The 20,080-nt window shown below is 56.7% G+C and overlaps 1 protein-coding gene across 1 annotated transcript in view; it reads left to right on the plus strand.

Moving 5' to 3' along the window:
• The window catches only part of GRID2IP (Grid2 interacting protein), a 35,475-nt gene extending 18,500 nt beyond the window's left edge, over window positions 1-16,975 (plus strand). The window contains 19 exon segments of the mRNA XM_079321246.1: window positions 135-204; window positions 1,352-1,446; window positions 2,287-2,470; window positions 3,752-3,906; window positions 5,378-5,476; window positions 6,535-6,629; window positions 7,227-7,344; window positions 7,812-8,125; window positions 8,506-8,813; window positions 8,815-8,920; window positions 9,734-9,821; window positions 10,747-10,824; window positions 11,842-12,038; window positions 12,928-13,083; window positions 13,614-13,700; window positions 14,071-14,200; window positions 15,760-15,878; window positions 16,269-16,433; window positions 16,861-16,975. Of these exon segments, the coding sequence (XP_079177372.1) occupies window positions 135-204; window positions 1,352-1,446; window positions 2,287-2,470; window positions 3,752-3,906; window positions 5,378-5,476; window positions 6,535-6,629; window positions 7,227-7,344; window positions 7,812-8,125; window positions 8,506-8,813; window positions 8,815-8,920; window positions 9,734-9,821; window positions 10,747-10,824; window positions 11,842-12,038; window positions 12,928-13,083; window positions 13,614-13,700; window positions 14,071-14,200; window positions 15,760-15,878; window positions 16,269-16,433; window positions 16,861-16,932 (2,636 nt within the window). The 3' untranslated portion in view covers window positions 16,933-16,975.
• The last annotated feature ends 3,105 nt before the right edge of the window (window positions 16,976-20,080 follow it).

A 20,080-nucleotide genomic window follows, 5' to 3' on the forward strand; every position in this document is an offset into this window, starting at 1 on the left:
TGGATGCTGCACCCAGCTGGGTAGACAGTCCCAGCCCACGCAGAGGAGCCAGGTGCAGGGGGTGCCCTGCCTGGGGGTGTCCCTGGACCCCCATCCCAGCCAGAGGTGCTGCAGCTGAACCCCTTTGTCCATAGGGAGCCCGGCAGAGAAGGCTGCCCTCAAAGCTGGAGACAGGATCCTGTTCCTCAACGGCCTGGACATGAGGTAGGAGCTGTGCAGGACACCCAGGGCTGGGGCAGGGGCTGAGCACATGCTGAGGTCACTCTGTGGTCACTCTGTGGTCACTCTGGGGCAGGGGAAATGGGAGGTGCTGGCCCTGGTGCTGCCATGCACAGGGGTTTGTCCTGTGGGGACAGCTGGGCATAGCTCCTTTAGTGCTCCTGTTCAAAATCTGGCTCTAAGAGGAGCATTTTCTACCCCCCTGCTCCTCCTCTGAGTTCTCTGTGCAGGACAGTTTATATAACCTGGGTTCTGACTGCAGCCCACTCCCAGACCTCAACTTCAGCCACTCTGAGTTAATCTCTGTGTGTTAAGCACCTGAGGTTCTGCTTTTGGGAGCAGCAGAGCCCCATCCAGCCCATGAATCACTCCCACAATGGGACCATAAGCTTAAAGCCATGTGGGAATCCCATTTGTACCCAGAAGTTAATTCTGTGCATTGTTTGTGCTCCAAAGCAATGGGACCAGAGGGACTTGTGCAGGGCAGCAGCCTCTGTGTCCTCGGGTGTGTCTTTCTGCAGAAAAGCCAAGAGCAAAGGGTTGGAGAGGCTACAGGACAAGAGAGAGTGATGAATATTTAAAGATTAAACTGATGCTGCTTCTGCCAGGGCTCAGGTTCTCACGTTTCAGCTGATCCAGCGAACTGTTGGCTGATGCAGCACTGCCAGAGAAAAGAGACTGGGTTGAGGATTGTCCTCTGAGCCGTGTTTTTGGCAGGCATTGTCCCAGCCTGGCACATACCCTTCTCCAAGGGCATCCCAAGATTTTTTTTCACCTACAAAATTACACTTTATATTCACCTTGCATTTTCTTTTCATGCAGAATTAGGACAGGCGAAGACAGTCCTGCAGCACTGTGTCATTTAAAGGAAAAATAATTTTCTGGGTCTGGATGTAGCTCAACTCTTCCTTCCTGTGCTGTGACAGTCCTCAGGGTGCCCACAGGCATTCCCGTGGTTATTCCTTGCTGGGGAATAACTCATGGGGCAGCATCCTGTGCAGCACAGGGAAAACCAAGCACAGGGGGAGAGAATCCAGGGAATCACCGTGGGGCCCAAACCCCTCTGGCTCTGAGCAGCACCAGGAGGCTTTTCCAGATAAAGCTGTGTGTGCTCACTGCTCTCTGCCCACAGGAACTGCTCCCACGACAAGGTGGTGTCGATGCTGCAGGGCAGCGGGGCCATGCCCACCTTGGTGGTGGAAGAGGGCATTGTCAACTTCTCCAACGGTAAGAGTGCAGGGAGGAGGGTCTGGAGAGCAGAACCCCCAGCTCAGGTCCCAAATTCCTGCTGCAGGAGGGAATTGCCAAGCTCCTCCACAGGCTGAGCAGGTTGGACGCGCTGCCTGGGGGGATGATGCTCCTCTCCCCAGGGCATGTGGCCCCTTGCTTTGTGGGATCAGGCTGGATCTCAGGCCTGGCTGCTCTCCAGGAGGGCTCATCCTGCTGTGTGCCTGCCCTTGGTGTCCCTTGCCAGTGTCCTTGCTGTGCAGTGTGTGCCTGTCCTTGTCTGCAGTAATCCAACCCCGTGCATCCACGGTGGCTGCGCAAATCCTGCAGCTCCAGGGCTGTGCAGGATTGTTCTCCAGCTGCAGGGATCAATAATTGATGGTGCTGCTGGGGAGGAGAGCTGAGGGTGTCTGGGTGCCTGTGGAGGGCAGGAACCCTGGGCACAGCATGGTCCATGAGCTCTGTGGAGGCTGCAGGGTCCCTGTTTCTGAGATGCTGCTCCATAAAGCTCAGATCTGGGAGTCAGGGACTGGCTCTTCCCTCTGGAGCAGCAGTGGACTCCCCTCAGCCCCACTTTAGGAGCCCTTGTTGGCAAGTACACTCAAACCAACCCCAGCAGCTCCCTGCTGCACAGAGCCACAGCAGCCTGGAAAGGTTTGGATTATGAGGGACCTTAAAGATGATCTCATTTCTCCCCTGTGCCTTGGGCAGGGATTCCTGCCACCACACCAGGTTCTTCCAAACCCCATCCAACCCACAAAAAGCATACAGCCAGTGGCACTCAAACTGCTCCACTGCCCTCAAAAGAAACCGAGGAAAGATGGAATATTTTTTTTGCAGACTCTGACTCTGCTGAGTCCCCGAGCAGCTCCTCAGCCCTCACCTCCCTGCAGTGGGTTGCAGAGATTCTCCCCTCTAGCATCAAGATCCAAGGAAAGACGTTCACACAGCAGCTGGAGCACCTGCTGACCCCACCCGAGCGTTTCAGCGTCTGCAAGGCTCTGGAGGGCTTCTTCCAACATCGGTAACTCCTGCTGCTGCCAGCTCCACTGGCCCCTGGGGCCTGGCCTGGAGCAGTGCCCATGCCAGGAGCAGTGCCAGCCAGAGCCAGACCTGGGCAGGGAGGCTGTCCCAGGAGCTCTGCTGTCTCCCCCAGGAGCTCTGCTGTCTCCCCCAGGAGCTCTGCTGTCCCTGTGCTCTCCAGGTTCCCTAGCCAGGTGTTCCCTGTGCACAAGCTCTTCTCAGCCTAGGTGTCCTGCCTTGGGACAGGGCAGATCCTTTAGTTTTTGGTTCCTTTAGGTTAATTTGGTCAGCTGTCATCCCTTACCCCCAGTGCAGGCTGTCTTTCTGCCTGGCTGCCTCTGACAGCTGCAGATCCTGTTCCACCTTTTCCTGTAAATCTCTCCATGCTCCATCCTTGTCTCCTCACTGTTCCCACAGTCTTGGCTGCAGCATTCCTTGGTGGCTGCACGGGAGTGGCTGTGGCTGGCAGAGCCCTCATCCTGCCATAGAGCACATCACCCTGTCCTGTGCAGGGATCCAACCACATCCCCTGGCACACTCCAGATGTTATCAGTGACCTCGTTTCCTGCCCTTGCTTGGTCTTCAGCAGTGTTTTATCAGAGGCTGTCACAGAATCATGGAATGATTTGGGTTAGAGGGGACCTTAAACAACTTCTTTTTCCACCCCCTGCCCTGGGCAGGGACACCTTCCTGTCCCAGGCTGCTCCAACCCCATCCAACCTGGCCTGGGACAATTCCAGGGATCCAGGAGCAGCCACAGCTTCTCTGGCACCCTGTGCCAGGGCAGAATTTCATCCTGTTTCAAGCTGTTCTATCCTTGTGGAATGGGGTGCTCAGCCCTGCTATTCCCAACAGCCCTTTCCCCCCTCTACACCAAAATCAGATGGAGCCTTTGGCCCCAGGAGCTGCCAACCCAGCCACCTTCCCCAGTGCATTTCTCCCTCAGCCTGTTTTTCTGCAGCTGGCTAAAATTCAAGTCTTTCCAGGGCTTCTCTCTGCTTTCTGGTGCTCCCCCACCCCTCTTACTCATAAAATCATGGAATCCATTAGGCTGGAAAAGCCCTCTGAGACCATTGAGTCCAACCATTCCCCCAGCACTGCTGAGGCCACCACTGACCATGTCCCCAGTGTCACATCCACGTGGTTTTTAATCCCTGCACCTCTGCAGTGAAGGAATCAGTCCATGCCAAAGCTGAGGCTGGGAAACAGCAGTGAGGAGGAGGAGGAGGGGCTGTACTGGAGGGATGCTCTCACTGCCCAGCCCTCTCCTCCTGTTTTGCAGGAACATTGACACTCTCATTGTGGATGTGTACCCGGTGCTGGACACACCAGCCAAGCAAGTCCTCTGGCAGTTTATCTACCAGCTGCTGACCTACGAGGAGCAGGAGCACTGCCAGCTAAAGATTGACAGGTTTCTGGGGTACAAGGCCTTGGCAGGTGAGAGGGAATCCCTGCGCTCCAGCACGGACACTTGGTGTCCTGGCAGGTGCTGGGAGCTCAGTCCATTGTGCTGGGGTAGTTTTGGAATGGAGTTGCATTGAGAGCAGAGCTGGTACCTGACTCTGAGAAAAGGTTTTTGGAAGCTGTTCAGGTCGTTAGAGGCGAGGAAATCCAGGAAGGAAGGAGCTGGGTTAAGGGCAGCATTCGGATCAGAGAGGTAAAATAAGGATGACAGCATCCCTTGGGATGTGACAGAAACATCCATGGCTGGAAAAGGTGGTGCTGCTCTCCCAGAAAGACACAAAGGCAGCTGGTGATCCCCCTGTCCCTGGTCCCCCTCACCATCACCCTCCCCTGGTTCTGTGGCAGCACAGATGGGTTGGGGAGAGCAGGTTTGAAGGGAAATGTCCTAATATGTCTGTTTGCACTCTTAATTGTTCCAATTTTTCCTATTCTCAGCTACTCACATAGACGTGCTAATTTTAAACTCAGCAAAGGTGAAAGAAGTGTTGCTTGAAGAGAGGCGTTTGGAGGAACAACAGTGATTTTAGCAGGAAACAGAAACAGCCCCAAGTGCTGTTGTGCATGGGATCCTGTGCTCCTTGCACACTGGATCTGCTCTCAGGATTTGCACTCAGCCACTTCTGCTTTGTGTGTGCAGAATCACAGCTCAGCCATGGGCTGTGCATTCCCCAGAATTCACGCTCTGTAATGAGTGTATAACCTAAAAGCTCATTCCAGGAGTGCAGAGCAGGAATCCCCAGCTGGGGCAGGAGGGAAGCACAGAGCAAATCTCCCTGTGCCAGGCTGTTCCCAGCTCCAGGCTGGTCCCTGGCTCCTCTCAGTGTCTCAGGTGAACGGGGCAGTCTCCAAGCATGAGCAGTTTAGGTTGTTTTGGTCTGTTCTGTGTGTCTGTGCCTGGAAGCACCATGGCCAGAGATCTCTGGGTTTGGGCTGCTCCTTCCCCTGGGCTTCCAGACTCTGGGGATCTGCCATGTCCCAGTGCTGTCTGTCAGGTACCTCAGAGATGGATGAGACTCAGAGATACCTGTGTTCCCTCCGTCCTGCTGTGAGCCTGAGCCTCTCTGAGCTGCACATGGACAATGCATGGACCATGTGCTCCTTCCAGGCATGTTCCAGGTCTGGCCCCACTCCCTTCTTTTCCCTGGAGGGCAGGAAGGGTTTACTGGGACCAGCCCAGCTCAGGGCTGAAGTTCCATGTGGGCCATGAGCTGGTGGAAGCCAATCCTGCTGGAAAGATGGACTGGATGCTCCATCTCTGTGCATCCATCCCTGCCCACCTGGAACCTGCTCAGCTCCCTGGGGATGGAGCGAGCTGGGAATGCCATACCTGGGAATGGCAGCTGTGGGTGCCACGGGCCTGGGGAGCCCTGGGGGGCTCTGGGGGTGCCTGTGCTGGGCTGTGGAGGGCTCGGGCTGTGGCTCACCCAGGTGTCTCCTGCTGCAGCCGAGGCAGAGGCTGAGGATCGGTACCGCAGCTCCGTCCGAGGGGCCTCCCTGTGCCGGGGCAGCCTCCGCACCCCCCGCCCCGAGGAGGGGGCAGCAGGTGTGTGACTGGGGGCTGGGGGTTGTGCCTGTGCTGTCCTGCTCTGCCCCAAGCCAAATTCCTGACCTATGCCTAAACAAGAACAGGATGGGAAAAGATGGCAGGCAAAGGTGGAGGTGAGAGAAGAGCCAGCACTGAGGCATGGCTGGAAATCTGTGTTTTCAGAAATAGAATCACAGAATTATAGAATCACAGAATCAGTGAGGTTGGAAAAGCCTTCCAGGATCATTGAGTCCAACATGTGACTGATCCCCCACCAGAGCATGGATTGCCACATCCAGGGGTGCCTTGGACACCTCCAGGGGCAGTGATTGCACAGTGAAAGAACCAATTCAATAAGAGGCCACTTGATCATAAGGCTGGATGTTGTTTCTAGCCCCTTCCATTACTCAGATGTGAACTGGTCCTGCTGGTCTGGGCCCTACCTTTTGGGGGTGTGCAAAATTTATGGCTTCCCTCTGATCATTCTCAGATTCCATCAAATTAACAGGGAAATCCATCCACGTCTGTGAAATCCATGTGAGGAAGGAGATCACAGTTCAGTGGCACTTTGAGACTCTTGACAAATCCCATTTGTGGTACAACACCTCCCTCCCTTCAGGGGACACAGACCTGCCTGTTCCTATTGCTCCTGAGCTGTGCTCCTGACCACAACCTCCCCATGACCTCCCTCAGGCCCTCCTGATGGTGCTCCTCAGCTGTCTGTCAGGGGGGGTCTGAGACGTTTCCTGGGGGAACATCCTCTAACCTGGCTCTGAGGAGCTTTTCTGGTGGGGATTAGAGCACGGAGAGCAGCCGACAGCTGGAGGGGAGCTGTGTCTGGGCAGATGTTGGCCAGCTGTGGGGAGCAGCCTGTCCTCAGCTGCCCTGAGGGAAGAGTGGAGCAGCTTGGAACTGTGGTGCTGATCTTAAACCCAGCCTGCAGTGCTCCCTGGGGACCCCCAGAGCTGGGAGCTGGGGCAGGGAGGTCACTCTGGGTCCCTTCAGGACACAGGGATGCTTTGTGGGTCAGGGCTGGGGGCACAGAGGAGTCACTGGTTCATCTCTCCCTCCTGCAGGCAGTGACACCGTGGAGGTCCCTGTTCGCCTGATCCCTGGAGAGAGGCAGGCTGGTGATGGCACGTCCCTCCCGGAGACACCCAACCCCAAAATGGTGGGACAGGGCAGGGGACACCTCTGCCAGAGCTTTGCCCTTGTGGGTGGGTGGTGTGGCCACAGGAAGGCACTTTGGTTCCTTTGCTGTGAGCACAGGGCAGTGGGAAAAGGCACTGATGTGGCTGTGGGTGAATTTCTGCAGGGGGCTGATGGTGTCCCCTGAGCCCTCACCTCCCTGGGCAATTAGTCGCCTTTAATGAGGCTGATGTCTGCCAGTGTCTTCCTGCAGCCTCATCAGTGAGAGGCTCCTGGGGGGGCTCAGACAAGGCAGAGTAGCCTGGGCTGGGGTGAAGCTCCCCTTTAAAGAGTAGAAGATGGGTAGTGGTGGGCCAGAGAGTCCCAGAATGGTTTGGGTTGGAAGGACCTTAAAGCCCATCCAGTGCCACCCCTGCCATGGGCAGGGACACCTCCCACTGTCCCAGGCTGCTCCAAGCCCCAGTGTCCAGTCTGGCCTTGGACAATCCCAGGGATCCCGGGGCAGCCAGAACTGCTCTGGCCAGCCTGTGGGGACTGTCCTGTCCCCAGGACGTGGCAGGTCTCTGGAGGTGCAGAGGGGTCTCTCTGGGCACGGCAGCAGCTCTCTGTCCTTGCCCAGATGTCGGCAGTGTACGCGGAGCTGGAGAACCGTCTGATCGGGGGCTTGGCTGGCAAGATGGGCAGTGCTGCCCTGCACAGGACATCACCCCCTGCCCCCGAGCTGCCACACGCTGCAGGTACCTCCTGGGGCATCTCAGGTGAGATGGGGGGGCTGGCCGGGCAGGTGGAGGAGAAGCCAAGGTCCCCTTGGTGCCATTTCATGGGGAAGCAGTGCTGGCTCTGCAGAGCTGTGGCTGCTGGAGGGCAGTGGCATGGCTGGGATGGGGCATCCCATGGGATCACAGCGAGCTGCTGTCACTGCAGCCTCTGCCTGGCCAGCTCCCTTCTCCTTGTGCCGTCCTTGTGCCGTCCTTGTCATTCTCGTCATCCTCTCGTCGTCCTCTCCTTGTCCTCTCGTTTTCCTCTCCTTGTCCTCTCGTTTTCTTCTTGTTGCCCTCTGGTTGCCCTCTCGTTTTCCTCTCGTTGTCTTCTCCTTGTCCTCTCCTTGTGCTCTCCTTCTCTTCTCCCTCTCCTCTCCCGTGGCTCCTCTCCCCCGTGTCCAGGGGCTGCAGGTTGCCCACATCACCCCCGCTCTGTCCCGCAGGTGGCCGCAAGCCGGGGCTGGCGTGGCCGAGCGAGCCGCTGGCGACCCAGCCGTGCTACTACCGGCTGCACAGCAGCGTGGCCTCGCCGTGCAGCACCGAGTCCAACCCCTATGTCAGCCTGGACAGCAGCCCGGCCCCGTCGCCCAAGCACCGCCAGTACTCGCCGCTGGCCCGGCGCAAGAAGCTCTTCACCTTCTCCAGGCCCCCGCGCAGCCGCGACACCGACCGGTTCCTGGACGCGCTCAGCGAGCAGCTGGGGCACCGCGTCACCATCGGCGACGAGTTCCTCACCCCCGAGAACGACTACGAGGAGGTGAGCGAGGGCTGGGCAGCTCAGAGCCTCGTCTTGGGCGCCCTGGGACACGTGCTGGGCTTCCAGGAGCACGTGCTGGGCTCAGGGGACTGTGCTGGGGTTCCAGGGACACTGCTGGGGCTCAAGGGGCACTGCTGGGGCTCCACGGACACGTTGGGCCCAGGGGACACTGCTGGGGCTCCAGGGACATGTGCTGGGGCTCCAGGGACATGTGCTGGGGCTCAGGGGACATGTCCTGGGGCTCAGGGGACACGACCTGGGGCTCAGGGGACACGACCTGGGGCTCTGCAGGTGACAAGGAGGGGCAGGGCACAACGAGGTGTTGGATATTGGGTGTAGGATGAGGTGCCACCTTCGGCCTGTGCTCTGTGCCCACGCAGATGAGTTTCCAGGATGACCAGGGCAGCTATGTCACCAACGATGTCAGCAGCAGCGAGTACATCAGCAGCAGCGACGAGGGCAGCTCCCTGACCTACTCCACGCTCTCGGACCACATCCCCCCTCCTCCGCTCAGCCCCCCGCCCCCGCCGCCCCCCCTGCAGTTCCACGACCCCCAGACCGGCCCCACCAAGGCAGAGGCCACCAAGGGCAGCGTGGCAGCCGCCCCCAAGTCCCTGGTGAGCCACCTGCACCCCATCCCCCCGCCCCCGCCGCCGCCGCCGCCGCCCCCCGTGCCCTGCGCCCCCCCCCCTGCACCGCGGGCTGCTGCACCGCAGGAGCGACTCCAACCACATGAGCGTCAAGAGGCTGCGCTGGGAGCAGGTGGAGAACTCGGAGGGGACCATCTGGGGGCAGGTATGGCCCGGGAGAGGGGAGTGGGGTGGGGCACGGGGGTCCCAGCCGTGCCCTGGGGCGCTGTGAGCTGTGCTGAGGCTCTGCAGGGCTTCATTTCATCCTTCCAGTTGTTTGGAGCAATATGCTGGGGTGGGGAGAGGCCCTGGAAATCATCTGAGATCCTGTTTGTGTCTACAGCACCCTGGGGGGCACTTCCCTGCCCTGAAGGGTTGCCACAGTGGGGGATTTTGTCAGTGAGAGGATGAGGATGGATGGGCAGGGCAGTGGAGGGGACAGCAGAGCTGAGGGCTGAGACAAGAATAACAATCCTTTGACATGAAGTGGTGCAGAGCTCTGAGGTGGATCTGATCCCTTCCTGGGGTTTAACTCCCAGTCTCTGCATCTCACCAAGTGTTCAGGATATTCCATATTCCCCGTGCCATATTCCCTGTGCCCTGAGCAGCCAGAGGGGAGCTGTGGGATCATCTTCCACTCCACAGGCGCTTGAAATCCCTCAGGTCCCTCTCCCCAGTGCTCCAGGAAGGAAGATGCTTCTTCACAGTGATTTTTCTGTGTGCAGAAAAATTCTTGAAGCACCATTTTATCCTTCATCCAAGGGATCACGTCTAAGGAGCAAGTGAAGACAGAATCTGTAGGATTTCAGCTGTGCCAGGAGCTGAGTGAATCTGCAGGGCAGTCACAGTGCCACCAGCCTGTCCTGGTTTCTTTTGGGGACACAGAGCTTAGTGTGGGGACAGGAAATGTGCCAGCACAGGTGGGCTCTGTGGGGCTGTCCCTGTGCCAGCACAGCTCCTGACTTCTCCTCTCCCACAGCTCGGGGAAGACTCAGATTATGACAAGCTGAGTGACATGGTCAAATACCTCGACCTGGAGCTGCACTTTGGGACTCAGAAGCCCACAAGTAAGTACTGATCCCAAAATAGGTCCTGATATCAGCACGGGCTTGTGCCATCTGGGAGGAACTGGGAGGAACTGGGGCTTGATGGGCAGCAAGGCAATGCCTGTCTGTGACATCACCCTGGCATGGATTTGTTCATCCTCAGGATTTTGTGGCTGGTGGCACAGTGGATCTTCAAGGTGGAGATGGTTTCATCATCTCCCTTAATTATCTCTGCTGCCATGATCTGTTTTCTCTCCACATTTCATTGGGCACTGAAACCCAGCTGGAGGCTTTCACAAGTTGCAGCTCCAGTGCTTGAGAACTCTGGAAATGCTGAAAAAGCCATGAAAACATTCCTGTGTCCAAAGAAATCATCACCAGCAGCACTTTGCTTTCTATACAAATAATCAGTGGATGTTCCCCAAGAGCTGTGATGGGTCTGGAGCTCTGTGCTGTGCAGCCCCCATTGCTGTTCAGCTGGGATCTCCCACAGACCCACTGGGATCTCCTACCAGGAGGATTTTTTGGGTGCCACAAACCCAGAGCGGGGTCCAGGCTGGGGTTATGGAGTGCTGGTGATCCTGGTGGGAGGCATTCCAGTAAAAAATTGGGATGTCTGAGCTCCCCTGCAAGGGCCATGATGGCCAGCTGGCAGTGAGATGAAATGGGACTCATCTCAGGGGACATTGTTTATAGGATGTTTCTGAGCAGTCTGGGATTTTCTGTGTGTTTCACCTCTCGTTTTACCTTTTTCAGAACTGAGTCCTCCATTGGGGAGATCTTTGAATTGCAGAATTCAAGGATTCCTGGAGCCATTGCTGTGTGCAAAGCATCCGTTCCCCTCTCTTTCATTCATGGTTTCACTGTTTGCAGGACAGTTTTCTTCCCACTGGAGCCACCTGAGCCTGTCCTTACCCGTCATTAAATCTTTCAGTTTCTCTTCCAGAGCCAACTCTCATGCCTGAAAACTTTAAAAAGAAAGACGTGGTTGAAATTTTGTCCCACAAAAAGGCCTACAACACATGTAAGTGAAGTCCACGGTGAAGGTACCCCCAAAAGGGGATGTAGAGAACTGGAAAGGTAAAGGGAGCTCAATCCCATGGGCACAATCCCATGAGCACAGCTCAGCTGGGATTGGCTTTTCCTGCAGCCCAGGGCTGTCCCAGGCTGTGTTCAGCCCTGGGCAGGAGGAAGGATGGAGATGGGCTGTGCCTCAGTGTCCTGGGGAGGGGTGAAGTGGGGCAGTGCTGGTAGGGAGGAGGGTGGGAGGGCTCGGTGGGACCCTCAGGATCCCTCCCTGGCTGTGGGGGGTAGATGTGGGAGCAGGGCTGGTCCCAGGGCTCACCCAGCCTGGAGCATGGAGCTTGGGTTTTGCCCCAGGCTGCCACAACCAACAGGTAAAACGTTCTGTATGGAACAGCTTCTCCTGGCTGCTTCAGGCAGACTGCAGCCACAAGGTGCTTAGATGCAAGCAATGCCTAAAGGTTAGGCTGGCAGCTCTTTTGTGAGATTCATCTTTGCTTGCAAGACCTTCTTAGACAGCTAAGAGAAAAAGAGATCTGAGAAAGCTGCCCAGAGGTTCCTCAGGCAACTTTATTTCTGTCCACAAAGGGGTCTGGCAGCAGTCTGAGTACATAAGGTATTAAAGGGGCTTTTATAGGGTTAGGGTGCCTTAGAAAATGAACCAGTGATATCAAGAATTGAAAACTATCCAACTACTTAAAGGTTTTAGGTAAGAAGAGACCAATTACTTAAAGGATTGAGAAAGGAGCGATTAGAGCACAAAGAGATAACGCAGGGGTCTGCAGAGGAGTTGAGATATTTCTAGCATTAGTCATTCTAAGAAAGAAATTTCTTATCTAAGAGATGATTTTCCAGGGAGGCCCTGAAAGGGATTCAGCTCCTTCCACAGGTGGAGTGTGCCCTGGAGGGCTGCAGGAGCAGAGCCACCCGTGGGGTCCCAGGGAGGGGAAAGCCCAGGCTGATGTCCCCGTGCTGTCCCCTCCTTTCCCCCCGAGTGACACTGTCTCCCTCCCTCCAGCCATCCTGATCGCACACCTGAAGCTGTCGCACATCGAGCTGCGGCAGATCCTGATGACAATGGAGACGGATCGCCTGGAGCCGTCCCACATCAAGCAGCTGCTGCTCTACGCCCCGGACGGGGAGGAGGTGCAGCGCTTCCAGAGCTACAAGGAGAACCCGGGCAAGCTGAGCGAGCCCGACCAGTTCGTGCTGCAGGTGCCCGGGCAGGGGGAGCTCTGGGAGCGGGGCTGGGTGTGCCAGCAGCACACTCACACCTGGGGGATGCTGGGTGTGCCCTGTCCCTGCCAGAGGACACTCACACCTGGCTCTGTGTGTCCCTGTCCCTGCCAGAAGACACTCACACCTGGGGGATGCTGGGTGTGCCCTGTCCCTCCAGCAGGACACTCACACCTGGCTCTGTGTGTCCCTGTCCCTGCCAGAAGACACTCACACCTGGGGGATGCTGGGTGTGCCCTGTCCCTCCAGCAGGACACTCACACCTGGCTCTGTGTGTCCGTGTCCCTGCCAGAGGACACTCACACCTGGGGGATACTGTGTGTCCCTGTCCCTGCCAGAGGACACTCACACCTGGGGGATGCTGGGTGTGCCCTGTCCCTGCCAGAGGACACTCACACCTGGGGGATACTGTGTGTCCCTGTCCCTGCCAGCAGCACACTCACACCTGGGGGATGCTGGGTGTGCCCTGTCCCTGCTAGAGGACACTCACACCTGGGGGATGCTGTGTGTCCCTGTCCTTGCCAGCAGGACAGTCACACCTGGCTCGGTGTGTGCCCTGTCCCTGTCACACCTGGGGGTTGGGAGGAGCTGGTGGCACTGGGATAGGGGGTGATGCTCCCTTTCTGAGGGCTCTGGCAGCTCCCAGTGGCTGGTTTAGAACTGCAGAGCCACCACCGTGTTTGCTCCCTGCTGGCAGTGACTTTGCCCAACTCTGATTTATTTCCTATTGACAAAGTTGCCCGTGCAGTTGGTGTGGAAGTGCCCATCCCGTGGCAGCAAACCAGCCCAGGCACTCCCAGCCACTCCATCCCCATGTGGGAGGGGTTGTGGCTCCTGGAGGTGCTGACCCTGCCCTCCTCGTCCCCAGATGCTGTCGGTGCCCGAGTACAAGATCCGCCTGCGCAGCCTGCACTTCAAGACCACCCTGCAGGAGAAGACCGAGGAGATCAAAGCCAGCTATGAGTGCATCTGCAAGGCCTCCCTGGAGCTGAAAAGCAGCAAGAAGCTGGCAAAGATCCTGGAGGTCAGAGCAGGCCTTTCTCCTTGTGACAGTCACCCATGGGACTCAGGATTCCATGGGAGCACCCACGGGCAGCTCCAGCCCTGTGGTGTGTCCCACATTGGAGCAGCATTCCAAGCTGGTCCCTGCATACCCCCACACTGCCCATCCCCCTGAGGAAGGGTTTCTGGGGTCCTGGGATGGGCTGTACCTGGCAGAACAAATTCCACTGCAGCTCCTCCGTGACCCTCTTGAGATGAGCTGTCCCAAATTACTGTTAATTCATTTGGTTTTGCTTTAAAAAAAAAATCAGGTGGGACAAATGAGGCCGCTGTGTGCTCAAAGGCATTTACAGATGAGTGATGAAAGTCCTTTGTAGCTCCTGGCCAATGACCCCCCAACAATTCTTTAAATCCATGGGGACAGTGTTTGTCTGCACATTAATGGGTGGTGAACAGAAATTCAGAGTCCCAGGAGCTGGGAGATGGGAGATGGGAGATGGGAGGACACAGGTGCAGGTCCCCAACCCCTCATTCCTGGTTTCCTTTTTGCAGTTCGTGCTGGCCATGGGAAATTACCTGAACAACGGGCAGCCCAAGACCAGCAAAACAACAGGATTTAAAATCAACTTCCTCACTGAGGTCAGGAGAGCCAGGAGGGACTGAGATTGAGAGCTCCTTGTGTCCAGCAAGGCTGTTCTCATCAGAGCTCCTGGGGTGCCAGAGGGGTGGCGGGGCTAGGTTCAACCACAGGGGGGATTTTGGAGGGACTCTGCTCTGTTTGGTGCTTCAGTGCTGGGAATCCTGCCCAGGTGTGGGTGGGAGAACCACAGGGGCTGCAGGGAGACTTCTGAGGGATGGGGACAGCCCTGCCCTGCAGGAGGGAGCATCTCCACACCACTGATCTGAGTGTGTGAAGATACAGTGTCCAGTTTAACCATTAACACTGACCCCGAGTGTGTGTGAGCCCTGTCCCTCTGCAGGGGTTCCTCACTGTTCTGCTTTGTTGCAGCTGAACACGACCAAGACTGTCGATGGGAAATCCACCTTCCTGCACATTCTTGCCAAATCCCTCAGCCAACACTTCCCAGAGCTCCTGGGCTTTGCCAAGGATCTCCCGACGGTGCCGCTCGCTGCCAAAGGTAAAGGACCAGAGGCAGCTGCAAGCCCCGTGTGTCCTTGCACTGCCTCTGGGGTGGGTTTGAGTCTGGGGTCAGCCAGGAGCTGCACAGCCTTGGCAGGAGCAGGATGGGGGCCAGAAGGAGTGAGGAACTGTCCTGAGCAAGAGGAGAGCATTAGGAAGGGACGAGCTCAGGGACAGTGAGGTGCCGCCCATCCCACACTGCCACACCTGGCAGTGCCTACACAAGGCTCTGTCCCCTCCCTAGTATTCCCTTCTGGCTTGAAACCCTGATTCCCAAGTTCTGGAAGTGCAGAGGAGGACCAGGAAATGGAAGTGCCAGGAGATGGTGTCCCCAGCCTCCATCCAGGTGTGCAGGTGCCAGCACTGCACCTGTGCAGCACCTTGGGGAGGGGTCACAGTTCAGTCACAGCTGTGCCACGTTGAATAAGGACCCTACAGCTCAATTTTCTGCAATAAAAACCAGTCACACACATGCTGGGGCTGTTCTCCATCCACTGGTGCTGGTGGTGTCACAGGAGGCTGCTCAGGTGTGACACAGGAGCATGGCAATGCCTGTCCCTGTGCTGGCACTGCCCCAGTGTCCCTCACAGGGACACCGAGGGGCTGGGGAGTGTCCAGGGAAGGGAACAGAACTGGGAAAGGGCTGGAGAATTCCTGAGGGAGCTGGGAAAGGAGCTCAGCCTGGAGAAGAGGGGGAGCAGGGGGGACCTTGTGGCTCTGCACAACTCTCTGACAGGAGGGGATAGCCAGGGGGGATTTGGGATCTGCTCCCAGGAACAGGGACAGGAGGAGAGGTAATGGCCTCAGGATGGGCCAGGGGAGCCTCAGGTGGGATTTTAGGGAAAACTTCCTGGAAATGCTGCCCATTCCTGCAGGGATTTAGAAGCTGTGTGGATGTGGCACTTGGGGACAGTGCTTGGGTTAGTGGTGGCTGTGGCAGTGCTGAGGAAACAGTTGCACTGGATGACCTTAAAGGGCTTTCCCAACCTAAAAGATTCCACGATTCTGTGATTTTAAATGATGCATTGAATCTCTACAAATCACGAGCTGCCTTCCTCTTGAACACCATCCCCTGTTGCTTGTGAGCAATTCCCTGGGGAATTAGTGCTGCAATGGATAAATAAAGGAGCAAATTCCGGCCTGGAGCTGTAAATTTCCACTTGAGGAAGGTCTGTACCTGGAGCTCTCCCAGCTGGAATTTGTATCTGGCCTAACTCTCAAATAACCCTTCCATCACTGGAGGCTCCCAGCTGCCCAAACTTTTGCTACTGTGTCCTCTCTTTGTCCTGTGTCCCTCCTGTCCCCTCCCAGGTACCTGGCTGCCCACCACCATGAGTCCTGTGTGCTCCCTGTCCTGTTCCAGGCTCCTTCTGACACTCCTGGCTTCTCTAGGTGGGAGCACCAGGAGCTCCTGGTACCCTGCTGGTCCCTGCAGCACAGCCTGGTTGATATTGGTGCAGAGCAGTGTGGACAGACAGACCCCCTGACCCAGTGTGCCACGGGAACAAAGCCAGCCCTGCATGTCCCAGCCCTGCTGACCCTGCTCTTCCCCTGCAGTGAACCAGAGGACACTGACAGCTGACCTGAAGGACCTGCACAGCACAGTGAGTGACATCCAGAAGGCGTGTCACAGCATGCCAGCCAGCGCCGAGGACAGGTTTGCCATTGTCATGACTGTATCCTTCTGTCAGAGGGGACATCCCCCTCCAGGGAGACCCTGCCACTGCCTTGGTGGCTCCTGCAAAGCCAGGGCTGTGTCTGGCACTGGCTCAGCTCTGCTGGGAAGCTCCCCCTGCTCCCAGCCAGGATGGGGAGCGGGTTTTGGTGGTGGCCCTGTGTGGCACAGCCCCAGGGAATGTGCTGGGACATCTGTCCTTGTGCCCTGTGCTGTTAGGGACTGCTGAGCCTGCCAGCACTCCCCATGTGCCAGCAGCTCCCCACGTGCCTGAGCAGCAGCTCCCTGCTGCCAGCTGGGCTGGATCCCAGCCATTTGATAAGGGATTGATAAGGGATTCTGATCCCTATCAGCATGGAGCAGCTCTTTGTCCTTAAGCCAATTCCTGCAGTCCTTCCTGGAGAGTGCCCAGCCTGCCATGCGCTCCCTGGACGACCTGCAGCACAAGGCCATGGAGGAGTTCAGCAAGGTCTTGTCCTTCTTTGGGGAAGACTCAAAAATGACAACTTCTGAAGCCTTCTTTGGCATTTTTGCAGAATTCATGAGCAAGTTTGAGGTGAGTTGAACCTTCCCAAGGGAGAGTTATCTCAGTGGGGTGTGTTATTTGTGTGTGAGTGTGGGGACCAGGATGGGGTTTTGTGAGCAGCTGTACCTGAGTAAGAGGCAATTTTTCTTGTAGCATGCAAGTCACCTGGGCAGGGTGGGACACCGATGGAGCACCAGCCCCAGGGGAGAGTGATGCAATTGTTCATAGAATCCTGGGATGGTTTTGGTTGGAAGGGACCTTAAAGATCACCCCGTGTTCCGTCCCCTGCCATGGGCAGGGACACCTTCCACTATCCCAGGGTGCTCCAAGCCCCAGTGTCCAGCTTGGTCTGGGACACTTCTAGGGATCCAGGGGCAGCCACAGCTGCTCTGGGTGCCAGTACCTGCCCTTGCTCCTGCCACAGCAGCCCCCACTCAGCGTGCCCTTTCTTTCACAGCGAGCTCTCAGTGACGTGCAGGTGGGCGAGAGCCAGCGCAGCCCCAGGATGACCTCCCCCCTCGCCTGGTGACGGCCCCTGGCCACCTGAGGTGCAACAACTCCTTGCCAACAAAGTGCAATTTGCTCCTGTCCAGTCTGGTTGTAAATACGCTGCTGCCACCTGCTACCAGCCAGCAGAGTCACGGACAGAGGGTCGGGGCAGGTGACACTGAGGAAGCGCCGCAGGTGACAGAGGTGACAGAGGGTGACATGAAGACAAACCCTGCACTGGTCCTGGCAGAGCTTCCTTAGCACCCTGCATTTCCAGGGGATCACTGAGCCAAGGCTTTTGCATACATCTGGTAAATCCCACGTTTCCCAAACTCCTGTAAGTGGCATCAGCAGCCACTGGAAACCTTCCCCTACCCCCACAGCCACTGCCCGAGTGTGGGGGGCTCTGCCCAGGCAGCCTTGGGGTGGGGGACAGTCCAGCCAGAGTCCCTGGGAAGCCAGAGCAGGTCAGCAGGGACAGGAGCATGGGGGAATGAGCAGGAGGGTGGCTCCTCTGGGACCTTGAGGATGCTGCAGAGTCCTCTCCAGTCCCTCTCCAAGCCCTTCTGCCCTGGGGCTGGAGGTGCACCTGACCTGAGGGTAACAGTGCAGCAGAGACCACTGGAGGTGGCCTGGAAGCTTCAGTTCCCTTCCACTGCCAGCCAGTGGCAATGGGAAGCAGCAGGACCTTGCAGAACCCTCCTGGCACATCCCTGTGTTCCCAAGGATGGATTTGGTCTGATCCTTCCCAGCTCACGGCTCCTTCCTGGCTGTAGCTCTGCTTAAAGCTGTGCCAGAGGCTGACGGGTCTTGAAACCTTCCCAAGAGCATAGCACCATCAGCACGAGGTCACTGGAAATCTCCAGCAGACAGCCTTGAGCCTAAAAACAAGCAGGAGTGCTCTGCAGCCCCACGTGCTGCTCCAGGGCACACAGTGGGAATCCCATCCCCTGCCCTGCTCCAGTCTGGAGTGATGAGAGTCCCTTCACTGCAGTTCTCAAGGTGAATATCCCAGGGAACTCCAGAAGTGTCTGTGGCCACCATTCAATGTGCACACCCACCTCCTGCTTTGCACACCCATCACCTGATTTCCACATCCACCTCCTGATTTGCACACACACCTCCCACCATGCACATCCTCTCTCCCCAAGGCCTGGCTGTCTCACAGCTGCCCAGGTTCCCCCTGTGCATTCCCAGGGATGGAGGGACACCATTCCCAGGGCAGTGCCTGCTCCTGCGGGGCTCCCTGGAGCTCAGCCCCCCCCGTGCACAGCTTTGTGAGCATCTCCTGGTGCAGAGCGCCCCCGACCCCGCCCGCTGCCCCTCCCGGCGCTGGAGCCCGCAGCAAACGCCCTGGAGGTCAGCCCTGCACACAATGCCAGAGCCGGGGCTCCTCCCGCTCCAGGACACGATCACCGACCGGTGCATTATTCATGGCAGACCTTACGACCCTCAAATCTCCGGGTTTTGGTAATTTTTTAAACCCTGCTGTAGAAAGTGAAGTATATTTTCACAAGTGTTCTCCGTTTATACAGCTTTAAGTGCCAGGTAGTGGGTAGCCTTTTGTTCCCAGAGGTCCAGGGCAGGGCCACGCTCCCTCTGCTCCTCTTTCCCTTTTGGATGTTGCACACTGCATTCCGTTGAATTTTTTTTTCTTTTTTTTTTTTTCTTTTTTAAATATATCCAATATTTAAACCACCAGAGGTTCTTTTGAAACTGTCTGACAGAAGATGCTGTACATAGATTTTGCTACATGTTGTAACTTTCTGAAATAGTTAGAACACCAATCCCTTTGGTATTTTTATGTGAATATTTTCAAAGAGACAGAACTTCTGGTGATATGATTTGATAATGGGACGATGTATATTCACAGTTCAGTCTCTACCCAATGCCTATGTGCTATCCCTAAAATAAAGCTACTGCCTTCTGCCTCCTGCCTGCAGAGACCTGTGTTTTCTGTCCAGAATTGCTGCTGGTGGTGAAGTGAGGAATTCTACTTCTGGCACTTCTACATCTGGCACTTCTGCACTTGTTAATATTGACCTTGACACCTGCAGGGTCCCACCTGGCTGGGCTGGGGCTGGCGTGGAGAAGAACCTTCCTGCACTACAGCATCCAAGCTGGAAAGATCAAAATGAGCTGCAAATTCTTAAAATAGTATGGATTTTTAACTCCAGCCTTCAGAAGAAAACATTTCATGAACTGTATGAACCAGTGAATTGTTTCCCTCTGAAAAAGAATTCTTGGCTGAGGCTGTTTATGTCCCGGGGTGATTTATCTCCCGTGGCAGCAGACAGGGAGCAGCTCCCATCAGGTGCTGTGGCTCAGCTGGGTCCCTGCTCCGTGCAGAGCCACCACAGTGTCCCTTGCTGGGCACGTGCATCCCCTGCCCTGCAGACACTGAGCACCTGCAGGGCTCCCAGGATGTGCTCCAGGGAGCAGGGAGTGTGCATTAGGTGACCTCCAGCGCTCCTGGAATTCCATTTGAAGTGCTCAAACTCCTCCTGCCCCATGCACCAGCCCCAGGGACCCAGTCACAGCTCCACAGCCTGGGCTGAGCCCATTCCCAGCTGGGAATGATGTCCCAGAGCCTGCATTTAGCACGTCCCACACACCCTCCACACCATTCCCTGCACACTCCCGCTCTCCTGGGCTCTGGTAACTTTTTTTCAGGCATGAGGTAATTCCTGCCCAGAGCCGGCACCTTTGAACCTCACACAGAATTCCTGCCTCAGCCCTGGCCACGGGATCATCCTCACAGAAAAGCCTGGCCTTGGGAAGGAAATAACAGCAGGGAATGCAGCCCTGGCTGCTCCACGGGTGCCACTTCCATCCTCTGACACACACTGGGAAAAGGAGTCCCTGAAAATCCCACATTGCATTCCAAACCTCAGGTGATTTAGGGATTTCCTTTGCATCTCCAATTGCAAGACTCAAAGAGCTTCAGTACTGTTCATCAGAGCTGCGACTGGGAAAGAATGAGATGAAATACAGACACTGGTTTTTCCATGGTATCATCAAATTTGCACTGGAAGGAACTTTGATCATCCAACCCCAACCTCTGCCATGGGCAGGGACATCTTCCACTGTGCCAGGGTGCTCCTAGCCCCATCCAACCTGGCCTTGGACACTTCCAGGGATGAGACAGTCACAGCTGCTCTGGACACCCTGTGCCAGGGCCTCCCCAC

Source organism: Erithacus rubecula (genome assembly GCF_903797595.1).
Source record: "Erithacus rubecula genome assembly, chromosome: 17".
Lineage (NCBI taxonomy): Eukaryota > Metazoa > Chordata > Aves > Passeriformes > Muscicapidae > Erithacus > Erithacus rubecula.